This window comes from Thalassophryne amazonica, chromosome 6, assembly GCF_902500255.1.
Source record: "Thalassophryne amazonica chromosome 6, fThaAma1.1, whole genome shotgun sequence".
NCBI classification, from domain to species: Eukaryota; Metazoa; Chordata; class Actinopteri; order Batrachoidiformes; family Batrachoididae; genus Thalassophryne; species Thalassophryne amazonica.
Window position 1 is genome coordinate 122,579,141 of NC_047108.1, and position 18,424 is coordinate 122,597,564.

The 18,424-nt window shown below is 39.2% G+C and overlaps 1 protein-coding gene across 1 annotated transcript in view; it reads right to left on the reverse strand.

Moving 5' to 3' along the window:
• The window catches only part of chrna4b (cholinergic receptor, nicotinic, alpha 4b), a 32,976-nt gene extending 21,613 nt beyond the window's left edge, over window positions 1-11,363 (reverse strand). The window contains exons 1-2 of the mRNA XM_034173309.1: window positions 10,927-11,363; window positions 1,725-1,876 (exon numbers count right to left, since the gene is read on the reverse strand). Coding sequence (XP_034029200.1) covers window positions 1,725-1,876; window positions 10,927-10,987 — 213 coding nt within the window. The 5' untranslated portion in view covers window positions 10,988-11,363. The remainder of the gene's footprint in view (window positions 1-1,724; window positions 1,877-10,926) is intronic.
• Window positions 11,364-18,424: the final 7,061 nt, after the last annotated feature.

Consider the following 18,424-nt stretch of genomic DNA (forward strand, 5'->3'; position numbering starts at 1 on the left):
AAATTGTGATGGAATCTGTGCTACATATAATAGGCCTGAGTGGCACGTCCTGTTTGTGGATTTTGGGCAGTCAATAGATGCATGGAGTGGCGTCCCCAGGGTAAATTCTGTAGTATGTCTGTCTGTCGATGAGTCCCTCTTTCTCCAGGTTTTGGAGGTAGCTAATGATTTTCTTCTTATAGCCGCTCGTGGGGTCTCTCTTCAGACGTTCGTATGTACTGGAGTCACTGAGCAAGTTGTTGATCTTGGCCTCGTAGTCCGATGTGTTCAGGACCACCGTGCATCTGCCTTTATCTGCTGGCAGGATAAGGATGCTTTGGTCCTTCTGCAGTGCTCAGTCTGCAGTCTGCAGTTCATCTCCACCTTAAAGGAAGTTAAAATCTTAGCCAGAGAGAAGAAATGGTTTGAGAGAGGGGTCAAAGAGGCATTCTGTGTGAAACGGTTGAAACCCAGCCTTAACTGGGGAGGGGGTCTGAGACACGCTTTGTCCCCTGTTTACAATGGGGTACTCAGGTCAAAGCAGTTTCAGTCATTTGTTCATGGTAATGAGTCATTCACGTCATCAGGAGAGTCATCAAGAGAGCCATCAGGAGAGGCTTCCGTCCCATCATTACGAGGGACAGCTGCCCTGTCATTAGGAGGGTGCGTAGTAGAGCACAATAGGTGCTAATTAGAGCTATTGTTTAGTCACTAGCCTATAGCAGTCGGCCTCTCGGTAGGAGGGGACTGGTTAGGTTTAAAACTCCAGCTTTTATGGCTTCTGTTTTATTCTTCTCTACAAGAGTCAAGACAGAAGTCAGACTACCAGAGCAAGAATTTTAGCTGAGGAAGCTTCTGCGATTTGAAGCAAAACGTCCTTGCGTCAAGCAACCCAGTCCAGTTGAAGATTCAAGCTTCTCTACTATGGAAACCACCTGGACAACTGAGAGCCTACACAGAAACACATTATTATGTTCTATCTGGAAGATGTGTCTGCATCACTTCTTGTCATACAATTGGTCTTGATTTTGTGTTAATAGGTGCTCATTCCTGTTGCAAGAAGACGTATGAATCCCTCATCGAGAGTCAACTTGTAATGACTGAGCGCAGCATTGCCGCAACAGACAAAGGCTAAGGTAAGATGCTAACTGTATAAGCAGTCATTTTAAAAAGTTTCTTTTCATTTACTGAGGTAAACATGCACGGTATATCTCCATCGGGATCCTCTCCTTACTACCAGACACTTCTAATGATATTTTCCAGATTCAGTGGTAACAAAAAGTGATTTCCTTTAAGGTTTTCAGCTTGCCCCATAGGCGTATCTTGTATAGCTTTTTAGCCAGTGAAGGTTTTAGCATTGTAACTCAATACTGGGTCCATAAAATTTGTTTTTGTCCAGAGTAAAAATTTTAATGCCAAACCATCTAAAAATAGGATCTAAGTTAAAAAAAAAAATCCTTCATTCCCTTTAAATATGATGATCATCACTGGTTACGATTCTCTTTAACTAACCATAACCTAACCTAGCCATTTTTATTATTGTGTATCATCAAAATGTTGATGATGTTTTGTTTGATTCCTCATTTACTGGTTGTTGATGATTACTCAAAAGTTAGACAAACCCATCTGCAAATAAAATAAAATAAAATACATAATAATAATAATAAAAAAAAATAATCTGCAGAATCAGGAACTGGAAAGATACCTGTCTGTCTGATCTAACAGAGATTTGGTGCTGTTCTTACCACATCAATAAGCTGAGCAATTGACAGACCAAAGTGGACAAACACAGTGTCTGTAGTGTTCTTCACTGGACGGGAAAGCTTATTGTAATGTAGAAACAGGTCCTGGAGCAGCCTCTCTTCAGCATGGGCCTGAGGTCTAGGCTGAGAAAACACTGACAGCAAAAAAATGATAGAGGGTTAAGATGAGATGAAACTAAACATGTGCTTTTGTAACACTTTTAAGTATTTATGCCAGTCTAATATGTTGTCACTTGTACTGCTCACCTGTACTTTTGTACAGACGTCTCAAAAGTAACTAAATCATGAAAAATGTTTTGTTCCCTTTTTGCACAGCTGCATGAAGTTTATGCATGCATTTTTCTACAATGCATCTAAAACAATGTCACATAAGCATAAAGGATCTGCTTTTGCAAAAACAGTGTAGTCTAAAAAAGGGTGACCTCTATTATGCACACGTGGGGGAGTGGTTACATGAGAGATGACACAAATAGCAAGATAGAGAGAGAGGGAAGGCAGAGGAAGACCAAATCGGAATGTGAGGACATCCGTTGTCTCGAAACGGTCGCGCTGATGAAGCGATCCACCTCTCCTTCCTCCCTCACTTTGTTTCCTAGGCATTCTGATGGAGGAATTCAATCTCTGTTTTGTCCTTTTAGAATCATCTGACAAAACACTGAGACGCCTTAACGAGGTCTGGGAACAATTAAAGAGATGGGGATTGTCCCAAGGCTTGCACACTGCAATGTTGTTTGTATTCCAATTATTATTTCATATTCAAGTAGACATTTTTCCAATCTGGAGACTGTGCATCTGTGCAAGTAATTCACTGCCACAGTAATATATCATTGGAAGTGATTTATTTAACGACCCTCACATATATTTCATTGTAGCCTGACATTACAACAGTATTTCTTTATTGGGGTGGAGCGTTATATTGTACATGTTGTTGCACTGCTTATTGTGCATATTGTTACTATATATGTAAGCCAGGGGGAATTGTTTTTATATTACCTCATTAAAAGTTGATCTATAGAGGCAAAAATGACTTTTTGATCTATCTACTCAACTACCCACCTCCCTACCTTCCCAGTTATACACTTATCCATTTATCCATCACCTACCCACCCACCTATACGTCTATCTGTCCAGTCACCTACCCACCTCTCTACCTACCCATCTATCTAGTATCTATCTTAGAACAGGAATGCAGGTGTTGTTATGCTGAGGGCCTTCCTCACTGGTCCTCCCACTCATTCAGTCACAGCAGATGGGCTGCCCTTCATTGCCTAAAATCTGGCATCCTCTACCTCTGAAGACTTAGAATCAATACCTTATTAAAAAGGCTTTGTTTCTTTTCACGACACTGTCTCTTCCTGTTTACACCTGAATCAGTGTGGTGTTCAAGCATCTAACAACCTTGAAGTGTCTCTACATTTTCAGATGAGAGAAGCTGCCCATAAACCTGACGCAGGTTTAATTTAGCTCGTCACATCAGATCATTAACAGCTGCTGGATCTATTGTAGGGGTGTACATATAAGTACAGCAACAACTGATACTGTTACCTGAAACCTTTATGACCTAAAGGTGTTTTTATACAATTTTCACCCAAAGGACATACCAAAAAGTTAAACATATTACTCTAAAGCACATGATAAAGAAGTCATTATTTACCAACTGACATTTTGCAAGTGTTCAAAGTGTTCAACGAGACCAGGCCCCCAAAATTTAGGTGATTCTACAGCTAATTCCATACAGAAGGAGCAGCGTATTGTATTCAAACACCCTTTCCCCCAGTTCAATAAGGAGCTTGGGGGCCGTAAGAAGGAATAATGCAAAGGATTAACATCTGAACCAACTGAAAGGGGTCAAAAAATGTGTTTTTGTATTCTGGATCCACGTTTGTTGAGGCTAAGTAGACTAAAGTCATTCTGAGACTAACATAGCAATTGGCACCACTGGGCGAGGCTGTTAGCATAATGGCTAAAGCACTGGACATGGTGTGTTTTGGGCAGACGCAACAATTGATGCAATAAAGACAATTTAATGGTAATCAAATGCTGTAGATGTGCTGATGTGTACCCCACCAAGTCAGAATTGGATGTCCTGCGTTTTGCATGGCTGGCTTGAACCAGAACAAAACTCCAGTTTACACTTGGGTCCATAGGTGTTTGGACAGTAACCATTTTTTGCGGCGTTGATTTTTGTGCACCACCACTATGGAGTTGATATAGAACAATCAAGAAGGACTCATGGTGTTGAGATGGTCAACATTAATTCAATGAGTTTAACCAAGACAGACAATGAAAGTAGGAATCCTGAGGGAGCTGCAGCACCCTCCTAATGACTAGGGCCTGTAGTTTCAAGGCAAAAAAATCTCTCAATTTCTACTATTTTCATAGTAACAATAGTAAAGTAGTAGAACTGACATGCACTTATTATTATTGTTGTATCATCTTGTTTAATTTCAGCTTCATTGTGGTAGTGTACAGACGCAAAATGACCAAATTATGTCACTGTCCAAACACTTGGTATTGACTGCACATCAGAACATTAACACACACACACACACACACACACACACACACACACACACACACACACACACACACACACACACACACACACACACACACACACACACACACAATAATTAAATCCTATGTTATGCTCAAATGCTACTAAAAGTTTGCAAGTTTTTATTTCAGACAAAGTTCGTTGCCATGTTGGATTCATTACTCTGCATGTTCTATTTGGAAGGCGAAGGCATCGCTGCTGTACACTTCAGTAACTTGTGCATTTGTTTATGTTTTTGACTGAATTTTCCCCAGCCCCATAAAAAGTGATAGCTATGTGTAGTACTGGTTTATTTGGCAATGATTTTTTTTTTTTTTTAGCAGATAGAAAATATTTTTACTCTGAAATAAGGCGAATTACTGAAACAGTTTTATAGGCCAAATAAAAAAACTAAATTGTTTATCATCATTAATTTTTCAAAATGTCAGGATAGGGGGAGATTTATATTTTATATTTATTTTCATTCATTTTGTTGTGAAAAAGGTGCACAACTGAACCTTTTTTCCTTGGAAAGGACAATTTATATTTTAGGTTCTCTGAAAAATCCCACCTAATTGGATTTTCTCAGAGGAAACGTCTATCTCTTGCCTTGAATAAACTGATAAAACATAACTAAACATTGCTGGGAGGTACTGAGTGTTTATTTATGACGAAATATAAAATATAATAAAATCGAGGTGGGAGCATTTTGAACTTCAATTAGGCCTACAAAAATAAAAATCTTAAAAATTATATATATTTGTTTCTAAAAATTAAAAAGGAACTGTTGTTGATTATCATGGAAGACTCAATATAAATGAGAATTTTGAAGAAACAATTGTGAGGAAAATTGAATAAAGCTAAATGCAAGACTCATTTTTCCTTTAAGGGTCACAGTCTAGGAGTGAAGTTTGCCTCACTGTGTTCTAGAAGAAATTACAACTTTTTCCGATTTACCCGTATTTGAAAATATGAAAATAACTTTCCAAATACATGAATAATTCGAAGGCAGTGATGTAAGACTATGTTAACATTCTTTACTGAAGCCAATCAAACATATCAATGAGTCTTGAACAGTACATCCAATGCAATGAAAATCAATCAATCAATCAATTTTTTTTATATAGCGCCAAATCACAACAAACAGTTGCCCCAAGGCGCTTTATATTGTAAGGCAAGGCCATACAATAATTATGTAAAACCCCAACGGTCAAAACGACCCCCTGTGAGCAAGCACTTGGCTACAGTGGGAAGGAAAAACTCCCTTTTAACAGGAAGAAACCTCCAGCAGAACCAGGCTCAGGGAGGGGCAGTCTTCTGCTGGGACTGGTTGGGGCTGAGGGAGAGAACCAGGAAAAAGACATGCTGTGGAGGGGAGCAGAGATCGATCACTAATGATTAAATGCAGAGTGGTGCATACAGAGCAAAAAGAAAAAGAAACAGTGCATCATGGGAACCCCCCAGCAGTCTACGTCTATAGCAGCATAACTAAGGGATGGTTCAGGGTCACCTGATCCAGCCCTAACTATAAGCTTTAGCAAAAAGGAAAGTTTTAAGCCTAATCTTAAAAGTAGAGAGGGTGTCTGTCTCCCTGATCTGAATTGGGAGCTGGTTCCACAGGAGAGGAGCCTGAAAGCTGAAGGCTCTGCCTCCCATTCTACTCTTACAAACCTAGGAACTACAAGTAAGCCTGCAGTCTGAGAGCGAAGCGCTCTATTGGGGTAATATGGTACTACGAGGTCCCTAAGATAAGATGGGACCTGATTATTCAAAACCTTATAAGTAAGAAGAAGAATTTTAAATTCTATTCTAGAATTAACAGGAAGCCAATGAAGAGAGGCCAATATGGGTGAGATATGCTCTCTCCTTCTAGTCCCCGTCAGTACTCTAGCTGCAGCATTTTGAATTAACTGAAGGCTTTTTAGGGAACTTTTAGGACAACCTGATAATAATGAATTACAATAGTCCAGCCTAGAGGAAATAAATGCATGAATTAGTTTTTCAGCATCACTCTGAGACAAGACCTTTCTGATTTTAGAGATATTGCGTAAATGCAAAAAAGCAGTCCTACATATTTGTTTAATATGCACTTTGAATGACATATCCTGATCAAAAATGACTCCAAGATTTCTCACAGTATTACTAGAGGTCAGGGTAATGCCATCCAGAGTAAGGATCTGGTTAGACACCATGTTTCTAAGATTTGTGGGGCCAAGTACAATAACTTCAGTTTTATCTGAGTTTAAAAGCAGGAAATTAGAGGTCATCCATGTCTTTATGTCTGTAAGACAATCCTGCAGTTTAGCTAATTGGTGTGTGTCCTCTGGCTTCATGGATAGATAAAGCTGGGTATCATCTGCGTAACAATGAAAATTTAAGCAATACCGTCTAATAATACTGCCTAAGGGAAGCATGTATAAAGTGAATAAAATTGGTCCTAGCACAGAACCTTGTGGAACTCCATAATTAACTTTAGTCTGTGAAGAAGATTCCCCATTTACATGAACAAATTGTAATCTATTAGACAAATATGATTCAAACCACCGCAGCGCAGTGCCTTTAATACCTATGGCATGCTCTAATCTCTGTAATAAAATTTTATGGTCAACAGTATCAAAAGCAGCACTGAGATCTAACAGAACAAGCACAGAGATGAGTCCACTGTCCGAGGCCATAAGAAGATCATTTGTAACCTTCACTAATGCTGTTTCTGTACTATGATGAATTCTAAAACCTGACTGAAACTCTTCAAATAGACCATTCCTCTGCAGATGATCAGTTAGCTGTTTTACAACTACCCTTTCAAGAATTTTTGAGAGAAAAGGAAGGTTGGAGATTGGCCTATAATTAGCTAAGATAGCTGGGTCAAGTGATGGCTTTTTAAGTAATGGTTTAATTACTGCCACCTTAAAAGCCTGTGGTACATAGCCAACTAACAAAGATAGATTGATCATATTTAAGATCGAAGCATTAAATAATGGTAGGGCTTCCTTGAGCAGCCTGGTAGGAATGGGGTCTAATAAACATGTTGATGGTTTGGATGAAGTAACTAATGAGAATAACTCAGACAGAACAATCGGAGAGAAAGAGTCTAACCAAATACCGGCATCACTGAAAGCAGCCAAAGATAACGATACGTCTTTGGGATGGTTATGAGTAATTTTTTCTCTAATAGTTAAAATTTTGTTAGCAAAGAAAGTCATGAAAATAAAGAGGCATGTTTGTAAAGTCCAGTCAAGTAACTCAGATCAGCAGTATTCTAACTCTAAAATAACATATGCAAGTTCAGTGAAAATGATGTTCTAGTCAGGAAAATACATTTTATTTGCATGTACATTGACAGCATTTTACTTTTTAAATGGATATAATGGTAACTCATGTCAACCTACATTTCAGGTCTTCATTTTAACACAGCTTTAAAGGGTCACAGTATAAGAGCTCAGTCAATCCGGTGTTTTCAGTAAATTGTTTGAAGAGATACAAAGAAACCTGATTTTGAAAGGACTACTGTCACTGCTTCATTATCTGTTCAACATGATATCAAGAATCCTGGTGATATTGAAATCAAGGTCAGGCTGGTAATAAATGCTTTTCAAACTTGTATACTGCATTATATACTATGCGGAGTGTGCTCCTTTTCATAAGTGATAGGGAATTAAAGTTGTGATTATGACTGAAACTTTATAGCCTTCTATCATGAGGGCAGCATTCATTTTCTGACTATTTGAAATGATTCAGAAAAAAATGTTACCGTAAAATTATAGCTAGCAACACTTGGATCGATCTTTTATATATATATATATATATATATATATATATATATATATATATATATATATATATATATATATTTTTTTTTTTTTTTTTTGACCTTTTGACCAACTATTGCATATTGTAGTTAGTCAGCAGTTGAACTGTAAGTGGAAAAGGGGATATTCGACTGAATTCCATGTAATCATGGCCAGTGTGGCTCAGTGATGAAGTGCACGCCGCTGCGCCATGTGTCTGCATGCAAAGTAGCCGCGCTAGTAGGCCTAATTATTTATTCATGATGGCGACAAACCTTGTGTGAAAGAAAAATTCGCCCTGCCTCCTTCTTTTTTGCTTATTCTCTGCTGTATTCTGCGACTGCGTGCAGCACTGCCCCAAGTGGCTAACCATAATAAGACGACGCATGCAGCAGCACAGTGTTACAAACGAGGATTTACACGCAGATATATCACAGCATTTTCCTTTTGTAAGATGTTCAGGTTGTACACAGTAAATAAAGTGCACTGCAAACTTTTTTCCTGTTGGACAAAGCTTGGTGAGAAATAACAGCGCTGCAGCTGTAAACAGATATGAAGATGACATGGTTCTAATCTGTCTCTACACAACTCCACAAGCCAGCATGTGTTCTGCTTATCCTGATTAACGTGGTTTTTAGTGGAATGAGTGATATAGTAGTGGCTCGAGTCGTGGCCAATCCGCCACATTTAACCTTGTCAAACCTTCTCCATCAGTCTGATGACTGTGAGTGTGGATGTGGGAGGTTGTAAGATTTCCTGACTTTGACCAGAGCAGTAACGTGTGCAATTTATGTTCCCTGAAGAAGTGTGGGCGGTTTATTTACCGGTGACTGTGGAAGAGTTAGGTGCTTTACACGACTCTGTGAATGAAACTTGGGCACACTGAGATCTCAATAATCAGAATAAACAAATTTCAAGATCCACATCCTCCAACACATCTCCAAAAAAACTCATTCCACAAGTGTATTTTTCACTCTTTATATACAAGTATGTATCATTAATAAGTCACCTGATGACATCTGATGCAGCAGTAATTACATTTATATTTGTAGATTTTTCAGTGATTTATAGGGAAATTAATTTTTCAAGCTGGAACCTATTTTAGATGCATTTAAGGTTCAGCTTCTTGCTTGGGACAACTACTGTTTAATATGTGTAGTTTTCAGTTTGAATGTTACTGTTGAAATCTTGTGATATTTCACTTTCATGAGATTACCATCAATACTAGTACATAATATACAGTGATATGTAAACTCTAAGTATGGGCAATGAAATAATGTGAGAATATAACTTGTTTATATTAATATTTCCCGTTTCCTTTGTATTGAAGTAACATTTAATTCTTGTTCATAATGTTCACCTTAATATTAAGGTTTTAAAATAATGGGGGGAAAACTCTGTTTTATCTATTAATGTAAGCAACAGATTTGTCATTGCTGGCAGTGTCCCACAGCAGATCTATCTTTATATATATATATATATATAAATAATCTATAGAGAGAGAGGCTACAATACAAATCAGGGATCATACTTATTACTATTATTATTATTATGCAATGATTCAGTGTGATTCAGTGAAATCTGATACAGTTCTTTGTTTCATGTATTCATTTTATTTTCCACAGAAAATTTGAATAAACCAAAAGTGGCATTGCTTAGCTTCCAATTCATATAAAAACAGGTTTTTACTATTGTGCTGCAGCACAGTGGCACTGCTTCTGCTTGCCTTTTGTTCACCACTGGGGGCAGCACCATATAGGGTAGTAGAAAACATCCACCCTTTTCAGGTTTCAAATCCCGCAAAACTTCGGAGAGGTCGCTGCACTGCGAGATCTCAGTAACACTGAGAACTGCATTGAGATGCTCTGATCACGCTGCACTTTAACCAGTGCACACAGACAACACCATTAACATCGCAACATAAAACTATTATTAGATTGTGCCTAAAACTCTCGTGAATATATTCTCTGGGTTTATAGACATTATTGCTCAACATTCTCTATGTTGTTTTGACTGCAGTGTCTCTCTGGCGCGCAAGGGATTATGGGATACATGAAAACCCTGGATATAGCATTAGGAGTCCAGAAGATGAAGGCAGCTGTTGTTAGCATAGCGTAACTTTCCTGGTATGAGAGTATAAACAACAAAACTGAACGGAAAGCTCAACTCCATTATACCGCTAACAGGCATGCTAATTTTGTGTTTACATCATGACGCTAACGTCCCTGTGAGCAGTGCCACGAGAGCCTCAGCGCAAAGTAATACATCCAAATGTGAAACAGTTGCCACCGTTACCCCGATATTATACGGTCTGAAATCTCACACACTTAATCAATCGGATTTGCTGAAAAAATGTAATTGGATTACAATGGAGCTTATTCAGTGGCAACAAGTATTCAACTACTACTACTAGTATTAGCCGTTTAGGCTGTGATGGTTTTAACACCCAAATGAAATGTTGGGCCACTTAAAATGGTTTTGGTCTCAAGTGTAAAGTTCAGCCTAAAAACATCCTGGTTAAAAATTGTAGAACTTCCTCTTTATGTTTTCTGATGCCGCTAGTTACTGCGACAGAGCGACTGGACCTAGTTCTGTCCACACTTGATTAATGCCGTTTCATACACCAATGATACATGAACTGCAAATACTTTTACTTTAACAAGTGAATCCTGCAGCGGAACATCTTATCAGGTCAATAAGAAAGAAACACAGATGTGCTCCAGTCCCCTATTTAATGCAAAGTACAGAAACCTGCACAGGTTTTCCTTCTGAAGGCTGCACGTTCTAACCGTGCAAACAAGGCTTTTTTTTTTTTTTACATTATTGCTGATAAAAGTTAAAGCTGCTGTTCAGGATTTACCTTGTGAGTGAAAGCTGAAGAAGAATAAGCTCATCATAAGTAACCATTTGGACAGATCCATAGCACCTCCAGTAGAGACCGAGTCTATAACTGAACTTCTTCCAACATCTGCTGGACTTCAGTCCTGATGGTCTGAGTCATTCCAGATCAGGTCCACAGCTGGCGTAGACCAAGTGTGGGAATTCTGTGAAGTCTCAGGATGGTTCAAGTGGTTGTTTGGCAGAAGAAGAGTTCTTGTCCTTCCACGTCAGCCGAGGGCCTGACGTGTTCCAGGTCCATGAGTCTACGTCAGTGTGAACAATCACAGAGATGTGGATGAATCAGTTTAACACCACACGTAACTGCTCACTCTGCTGGAACCCGTCATTCAAGTGTGGCTTATCCCTCTCTTTTCCACCCTCCCTGATATATTACTCCCTCCCTTGCATCTCCTCTCTCCGCCTCCTCACCTCATCTCTCTCTCGCTTTCTCTCTCTCTCTCTCTCACACATACACCTCATAGCTCCTTTTCTTTCCCACCTACAGTATTTTCCTCTCCCCATCACTTCTTTCCATAAAAAGCAGTGAACTTGAGAAGACTTTTTTGTTGTCGTCAGAGATACCGTACGCCAGAGAGAAAAAGAGAAACTTTATCTGTTTAAATTTTACCATCAAACTAGCAGCACTGTCGGTTTTTGTATGTGAAAAATCTCAGATTTGGCTGAGTTATATTCTGCAAAATCAATGACCTGTCATTTAAAGTTAAAGATACAGTGTGTAGAATGTAGTGGCATCTAGTGGTGAGGTTGCAGATTGCATTATTCTGTCACCGGTCACGATTTTTCGTTTCTGTGACCGCAGGACCTTTGCGGCCGGGATGGCGTAGGGATTGAACCCGGACGCCTCGCACTAAAGACCATTCCTCTACCAGGTCAGCCAAAGGGAATTCCCCGTTAGCCAAGCTAGCTGGAACATCTTTTTAATCAGGACCCGGGACCTTCATCCCGCTACACTTCTTTGGCGATGGGGAGTCACGCTCTCTTGCAGGTATGACCCTCCATTTTTATAAAAATAGGGACTCACAAACTCAGCCTGCACTAGTAACCAGCAGACAGAGAACAGGTGAGCAACCATTGATTCCTCTTTTTATTTTTCAGACTCCAGGCCACTCTGCAAAATGTGAAACCTGGAGTAAGTATTTCCCTTTTGGGCTACTATATCAACACGGCAGGCTCCATGAGGGGCCCCAGTCCCATCTAAATATGAAGCGCTCCTTGTAAGCACATGAAAACACATTGATTCATTGTTGCAGGTAATTAATTATATACTAATAAACAGTTTATTACACTCCATTTCTGCTAATAAAAAAACCCCCCAAATCCTGCATACTGTAGCTTTAAATATGGTTATATTTTTCCCTCACATTGATAACTGTGTCAGGCCTGTACAGCAAAAATGTAGATGAGTGAGTGAGTTTCACCCATTTTTTGTTGTGCATTTTTGTTGTGAAACTTTAAAAGTATTTGCAAGTTTTACGACAATGTGAATATATTTCTTGTGACAGAGCCATCTAAGGCACCTCAGTCATGTATAATTTATTCTTATCATTCTTGGTGAACGCACACTTGCTCTGAATCCACAAAGATTGCGTTGCTTTTTTTCCATCCACCATATAGGAGAAAAGGCCAGGCAACTGTTTGACTGTGTAGTTTAAGCAACTGTTGCTCTAAAGCTAGCTATAGGTGAAGTAACGCTGCGGTGCATCCAGAAAGTATTCACAGCGCTTCATTTTTTCCACATGTTGTTATGTTACTTCCTTATTTCTAAATGGAGTAAAATGAATTTTTCCCTCAAAATTTTGCTCACAGTTGTCATTACAGGGTGTATGTATGTGTGTGTGTGTGTGTGTGTGTGTGTGTGTGTGTGTGTGTGTGTGTGTGTGTGTGTAAACATTAGTAATCAGTACTGTTCCATGAAATTGGAATATTCATCAATAATTTAAAAGGTTTATTCTTGTATTCTTTATGGTTTTGCCTTTTTATTGTGTTTTTTAAATTTTTAAATCAGTTTTTTTTCTGTTTTTATTATGTTGTGTGAAGCGCCTTGAGACGATCTCATCGTGAATTGGCGCTATATAAATTAATAAAATTGAATTTGAATTTAAAAAAAATGTGAGGGCAGAATAGTGGTTATCACTGTTTCCTCATTGTGAGAAGGTCTCAGGTTAGATCACTTCTGACCTGAGCTGTTCTGTGTAAAGTATGAGTGTTTTCCACACGTATGCTGGCTTCCTCCCATTTCCAAAGAAAAGCTCCTATTTTATCGATTAAATTATATTGATGCCAAATTCCGTTTATGGTATTTGTTATGTTGTATTTTTATGTGCCAAATTAGAGTGAAGTTTATTACATTCAGTATTAATAGATTCCAGCCAGCATGTTTTGAAACTATTTCATGTCGACCTAGTCAAAGGTGTTAAGTGTTGAATATATTGTGTTGTAATTTTTAATATTTGCAGTCAACATGAACAAATAGCAATTTATACCAAGTGCCATTGTTGTTGGAACATGAAAAATTAAATCCAGCATACCTGAAAACCTACAATTTTACATCAAGATCACACAAATCAAACAAGTAACAACATTCTGCTCCCCTCCACAGCATGTCTTTTTCCCGGTTCTCTCCTTCAGCCCCAACCAGTCCCAGCAGAAGACTGCCCCTCCCTGAGCCTGGTTCTGCTGGAGGTTTCTTCCTGTTAGCCAAGTGCTTGCTCACAGGGGGTCGTTTTGACCGTTGGGGTTTTACATAATTATTGTATGGCCTTGCCTTACAGTATAAAGCGCCTTTGGCTGTTTGTTGTGATTTGACGCTATATTAAAAAAATTGATTGATTGATTGATTTTTGTGAGAAAAAAATTATTCTGGGGTTGATTTGATGGCCATCTTGGAATTAGGCGCCATCTTGGATTTCACTGATGCTGTAAAACAGATCCATTGTGATCAGAACGTTTCAATGCAAAAAGTAATTTTAGGTAGGTCATTTTGGTAGCCATCTTGGAAAATGGCCACCATCTGGAATTTTCAAGCAGCCAGTTGACCAGATTTGTTAAGTACTATCTTGGGAATCAGCATGCCAAATTTGGTGCTTGTACCAGCATTTGTACAAATTTGCTGTAAAACTGATGTTATCTGCTCCACTAGCTGAGAAAATGGATGGATGTTGGTTGTGATGTTGGTGCAAACACCTATAAAGGTCAAACAGGAAGAAACATGTATGATTTTAGGATTTACAGACATTTTTAATGTTAATTGACTAAATCACTAAATGTTAGCGGAACAAACCTTTGCGGAAGCTAATTGATCCGCAAATTGTTTTCAAAGTTAGCTGAAAAGCTAATCCACTAACAAAAAATTATTATTAATATGTACAGTAGTGTTCAGAATAATAGTAGTGCTATGTGACTACAAAGATTAATCCAGGTTTTGAGTATATTTCTTATTGTTACATGGGAAACAAGGTACCAGTAGATTCAGTAGATTCTCACAAATCCAACAAGACCAAGCATTTTATGATATGCACACTCTTAAGACTATGAAATTTGGCTATTAGTAAAAAAAAAAGTAGAAAAGGGGGTGTTCACAATAATAGTAGTGTGGCATTCAGTCAGTGAGTTCGTCAATTTTGTGGAACAAACAGGTGTGAATCAGGTGTCCCCTATTTAAGGATGAAGCCAGCACCTGTTGAACATGCTTTTCTCTTTGAAAGTCTGAGGAAAATGGGATGTTCAAGACATCGTTCAGAAGAACAGCATAGTTTGATTAAAAAGTTGATTGGAGAGGGGAAAACTTATACGCAGGTGCATAAAATTATAGGCTGTTCATCTACAATGATCTCCAATGCTTTAAAATGGACCAAAAAACCAGAGACATGTGGAAGAAAACAGAAAACAACCATCAAAATGGATAGAAGAATAACCAGAATGGCAAAGGCTCACCCATTGATCAGCTCCAGGATGATCAAAGACAGTCTGGAGTTACCTGTAAGTGCTGTGACAGTTAGAAGATGCCTGTATGAAGCTAATTTATTTGCAAGAATCCCCTGCAAAGTCCCTCTGTTAAATAAAAGACATGTGCAGAAGAGGTTACAATTTGCCAAAGAACACATCAACAGGCCTAAAGAGAAATGGAGGAATATTTTGTGGACTGATGAGAGTAAAATTGTTCTTTTTGGGTCCAAGGGCCACAGACAGTTTGTCAGACGACCCCCAAACTCTGAATTCAAGCCACAGTTCACAGTGAAGACAGTGAAGCATGGTGGTGCAAGCATCATGATATGGGCATGTTTCTCCTACTATGGTGTTGGGCCTATATTTCGCATACCAGGTATCATGGATCAGTTTGGATATGTCAAAATACTTGAAGAGGTCATGTTGCCTTATGCTGAAGAGGACATGCCCTTGAAATGGATGTTTCAACAAGACAATGACCCCAAGAAACACTAGTAAATGAGCAAAATCTTGGTTCCAAACCAACAAAATTAATGCCTTGCAGATGTGAAGAAATCATGAAAAACTGATTATACAACTAAATACTAGTGTAGTGATTCACAGGATTGCTAAAAAGCAGTTTGAACATAATAGTTTTGAGTTTGTAGCGTCAACAGCAGATGCTACTATTATTGTGAACACCCCCTTTTCTACTTTTTTTTTTTTTTTTACTAATAGCCCAATTTCATAGCCTTAAGAGTGTGCATATCATGAATGCTTGGTCTTGTTGGATTTGTGAGAATCTACTGAATCTACTGGTACCTTGTTTCCCATGTAACAATAAGAAATATACTCAAAACCTGGATTAATCTTTTAGTCACATAGCACTACTATTATTCTGAACACTACTGTATGTGGAGTGGACATGAATGAGAGAAGCTCTTTAGCATCTCACCATGTAATTTCTGGTTTGCAGCTTCGTCTACCATTGGTTTGAGGGTTTTTACGGCTTTTTGCAACAATGTTGTTGACTTCCAGCAGTATGATTAACTGTTACTATACCTGAGCGTGACAAAAGAGGTGCAGGCAGAGATATTATGCAGCTGTAGATGTCTTTGTCAGATATGCTTCTTTTTAACATGCTATAAGCCCACAGAGAAAAGCCCCCGCAGAGTGGACATTGATTTTTTTCTTTCTTTTAATCAAAGACATGGCTCTTTGATCCAGTGACTATGATTGACAGATGAAACGATTTCTGTCAGCACTGTGCCGACACAGCACAGACGTACGTGTGGTGCAGAGCGGACGCCTCTTAACAATCAGATCAGTGATAGCCAATTATTTAGTTGGACTGCTGACAGGAATTTCTAAGCGGAGCCGCACAGCTGCACAGGACCACGAGAAGAGAGAAACTCACTTTGACTAAAGGGCAGGGTGCACAAATGGCACCAATTAAGGCGTGCTGCTCGACACGGTTTATGTCACGCCCACGTGGATAAACAAAATGGGCGTATGGCGTGCTCAGCCAAAGACATGGACCATCTGTGTACTGTAGCTTTTAGAACGTTGAGGGAGTGTAAGAGGAGGTGGGATTCACCTTTTTTGCAGAAGCCTGCTTAATAATTCAATGTGTCCTGACGGTGGAAAGGCTTTAGTGACTGCTAAGCAGATAGCGTGAGCTCGATTTCAGAGGGTCACAGTCCAAACACACTCACCTTTTTGCAGGCAAATGAGGGAGCAGGTTGCAATCTGAATACCTGTGCGATGAAGCTTTGTTGCACAGTGTAATCAAAGTTTAAATCAAGTCTAAATTAAAACCCAGTTGGAACGGGGATGGAATGAAGAGTTTAAACCTCTAAAAGTCAGATTAAAGCCAAAAATCTGCTGAGTGGAGTTGGATCACCGGGTTAACTCCTAATCTTGTTTTCACACCTATGAGATAATTCAGGAAAAAAAAAATCATGCAACTTCCCTCTGAGGAATAGATCACAAAATGAATCAAATAAAATCATAACATTACTACACGCACATTCATTCATTCATACACTCAACAAAAATATAAATGCAACACTTTTGGTTTTGCTCCCATTTTGTATGAGATGAACTCAAAGATCTAAAACTTTTTACACATACACAATATCACCATTTCTCTCAAATATTGTTCACAAACCAGTCTAAATCTGTGATAGTGAGCACTTCTCCTTTGCTGAGATAATCCATCCCACCTCACAGGTGTGCCATACCAAGATGCTGATTAGACACCATGATTAGTGCACAGGTGTGCCTTAGACTGCCCACAATAAAAGGCCACTCTGAAAGGTGCAGTTTTATCACACAGCACAATGCCACAGATGTTGCAAGATTTGAGGGAGCGTGCAATTGGCATGCTGACAGCAGGAATGTCAACCAGAGCTGTTGCTCATGTATTGAATGTTCATGTCTCTACCATAAGCCGTCTCCAAAGTCGTTTCAGAGAATTTGGCAGTACGTCCAACCAGCCTCACAAACGCAGACCATGTGTAACCACACCAGCCCAGGACCTCCACATCCAGCATGTTCACCTCCAAGATCGTCTGAGACCAGCCACTCGGACAGCTGCTGGAACAATCGGTTTGCATAACCAAAGAATTTCTGCACAAACTGTCAGAAACCATCTCTGGGAAGCTCATCTGCATGCTCGTCATCCTCATCGGGGTCTTGACCTGACTCCAGTTCATCGTCGTAACCAACTTGAGTGGGAAAATGCTCACATTCGCTGGCGTTTGGCACGTTGGAGAGGTGTTCTCTTCACGGATGATGCGAAGGAGATGTGTTGCACTGCATGAGGCAAATGGTGGTCACACCAGATACTGACTGGTATCCCCCCCCCAATAAAACAAAACTGCACCTTTCAGAGTGGCCTTTTATTGTGGGCAGTCTAAGGCACACCTGTGCACTAATCATGGTGTCTAATCAGCATCTTGATATGGCACACCTGTGAGGTGGGATGGATTATCTCAGCAAAGGAGAAGTGCTCACTATCACAGATTTAGACTGGATTGTGAACAATATTTGAGGGAAATGGTGATATTGTGTATGTGGAAAAAGTTTTAGATCTTTGAGTTCATCTCATACAAAATGGGAGCAAAACCAAAAGTGTTGCGTTTATATTTTTGTTGAGTATACATTCATAGGGGAGGTGATGGTCTAGTGGTTAAGGTGTTGGGCATGAATCCAGAAGATCATGGGTTCAAATCCCCGCCTGACTGGAAAATCACTAAGGGCCCTTGGGCAAGGCTTTTAATCCCCTATTTCTCCCGGTGTGTAGTGAGCGCCTTGTATGGCAGCACCCTGACATTGGGGTGAATGTGAGGCATAATTGTAAAGCGCTTTGAGCATCTGATGCAGATGGAAAAGCGCTATATAAATGCAGTCCATTTACCATTTTACATTTTCTATTCCCACTATTTTATACTATGCATGCACACAAAGTATTGGCCAATCAAAAACACAATTCATTCATTCTATGACATGTACAGCTTTAAAAATGAATT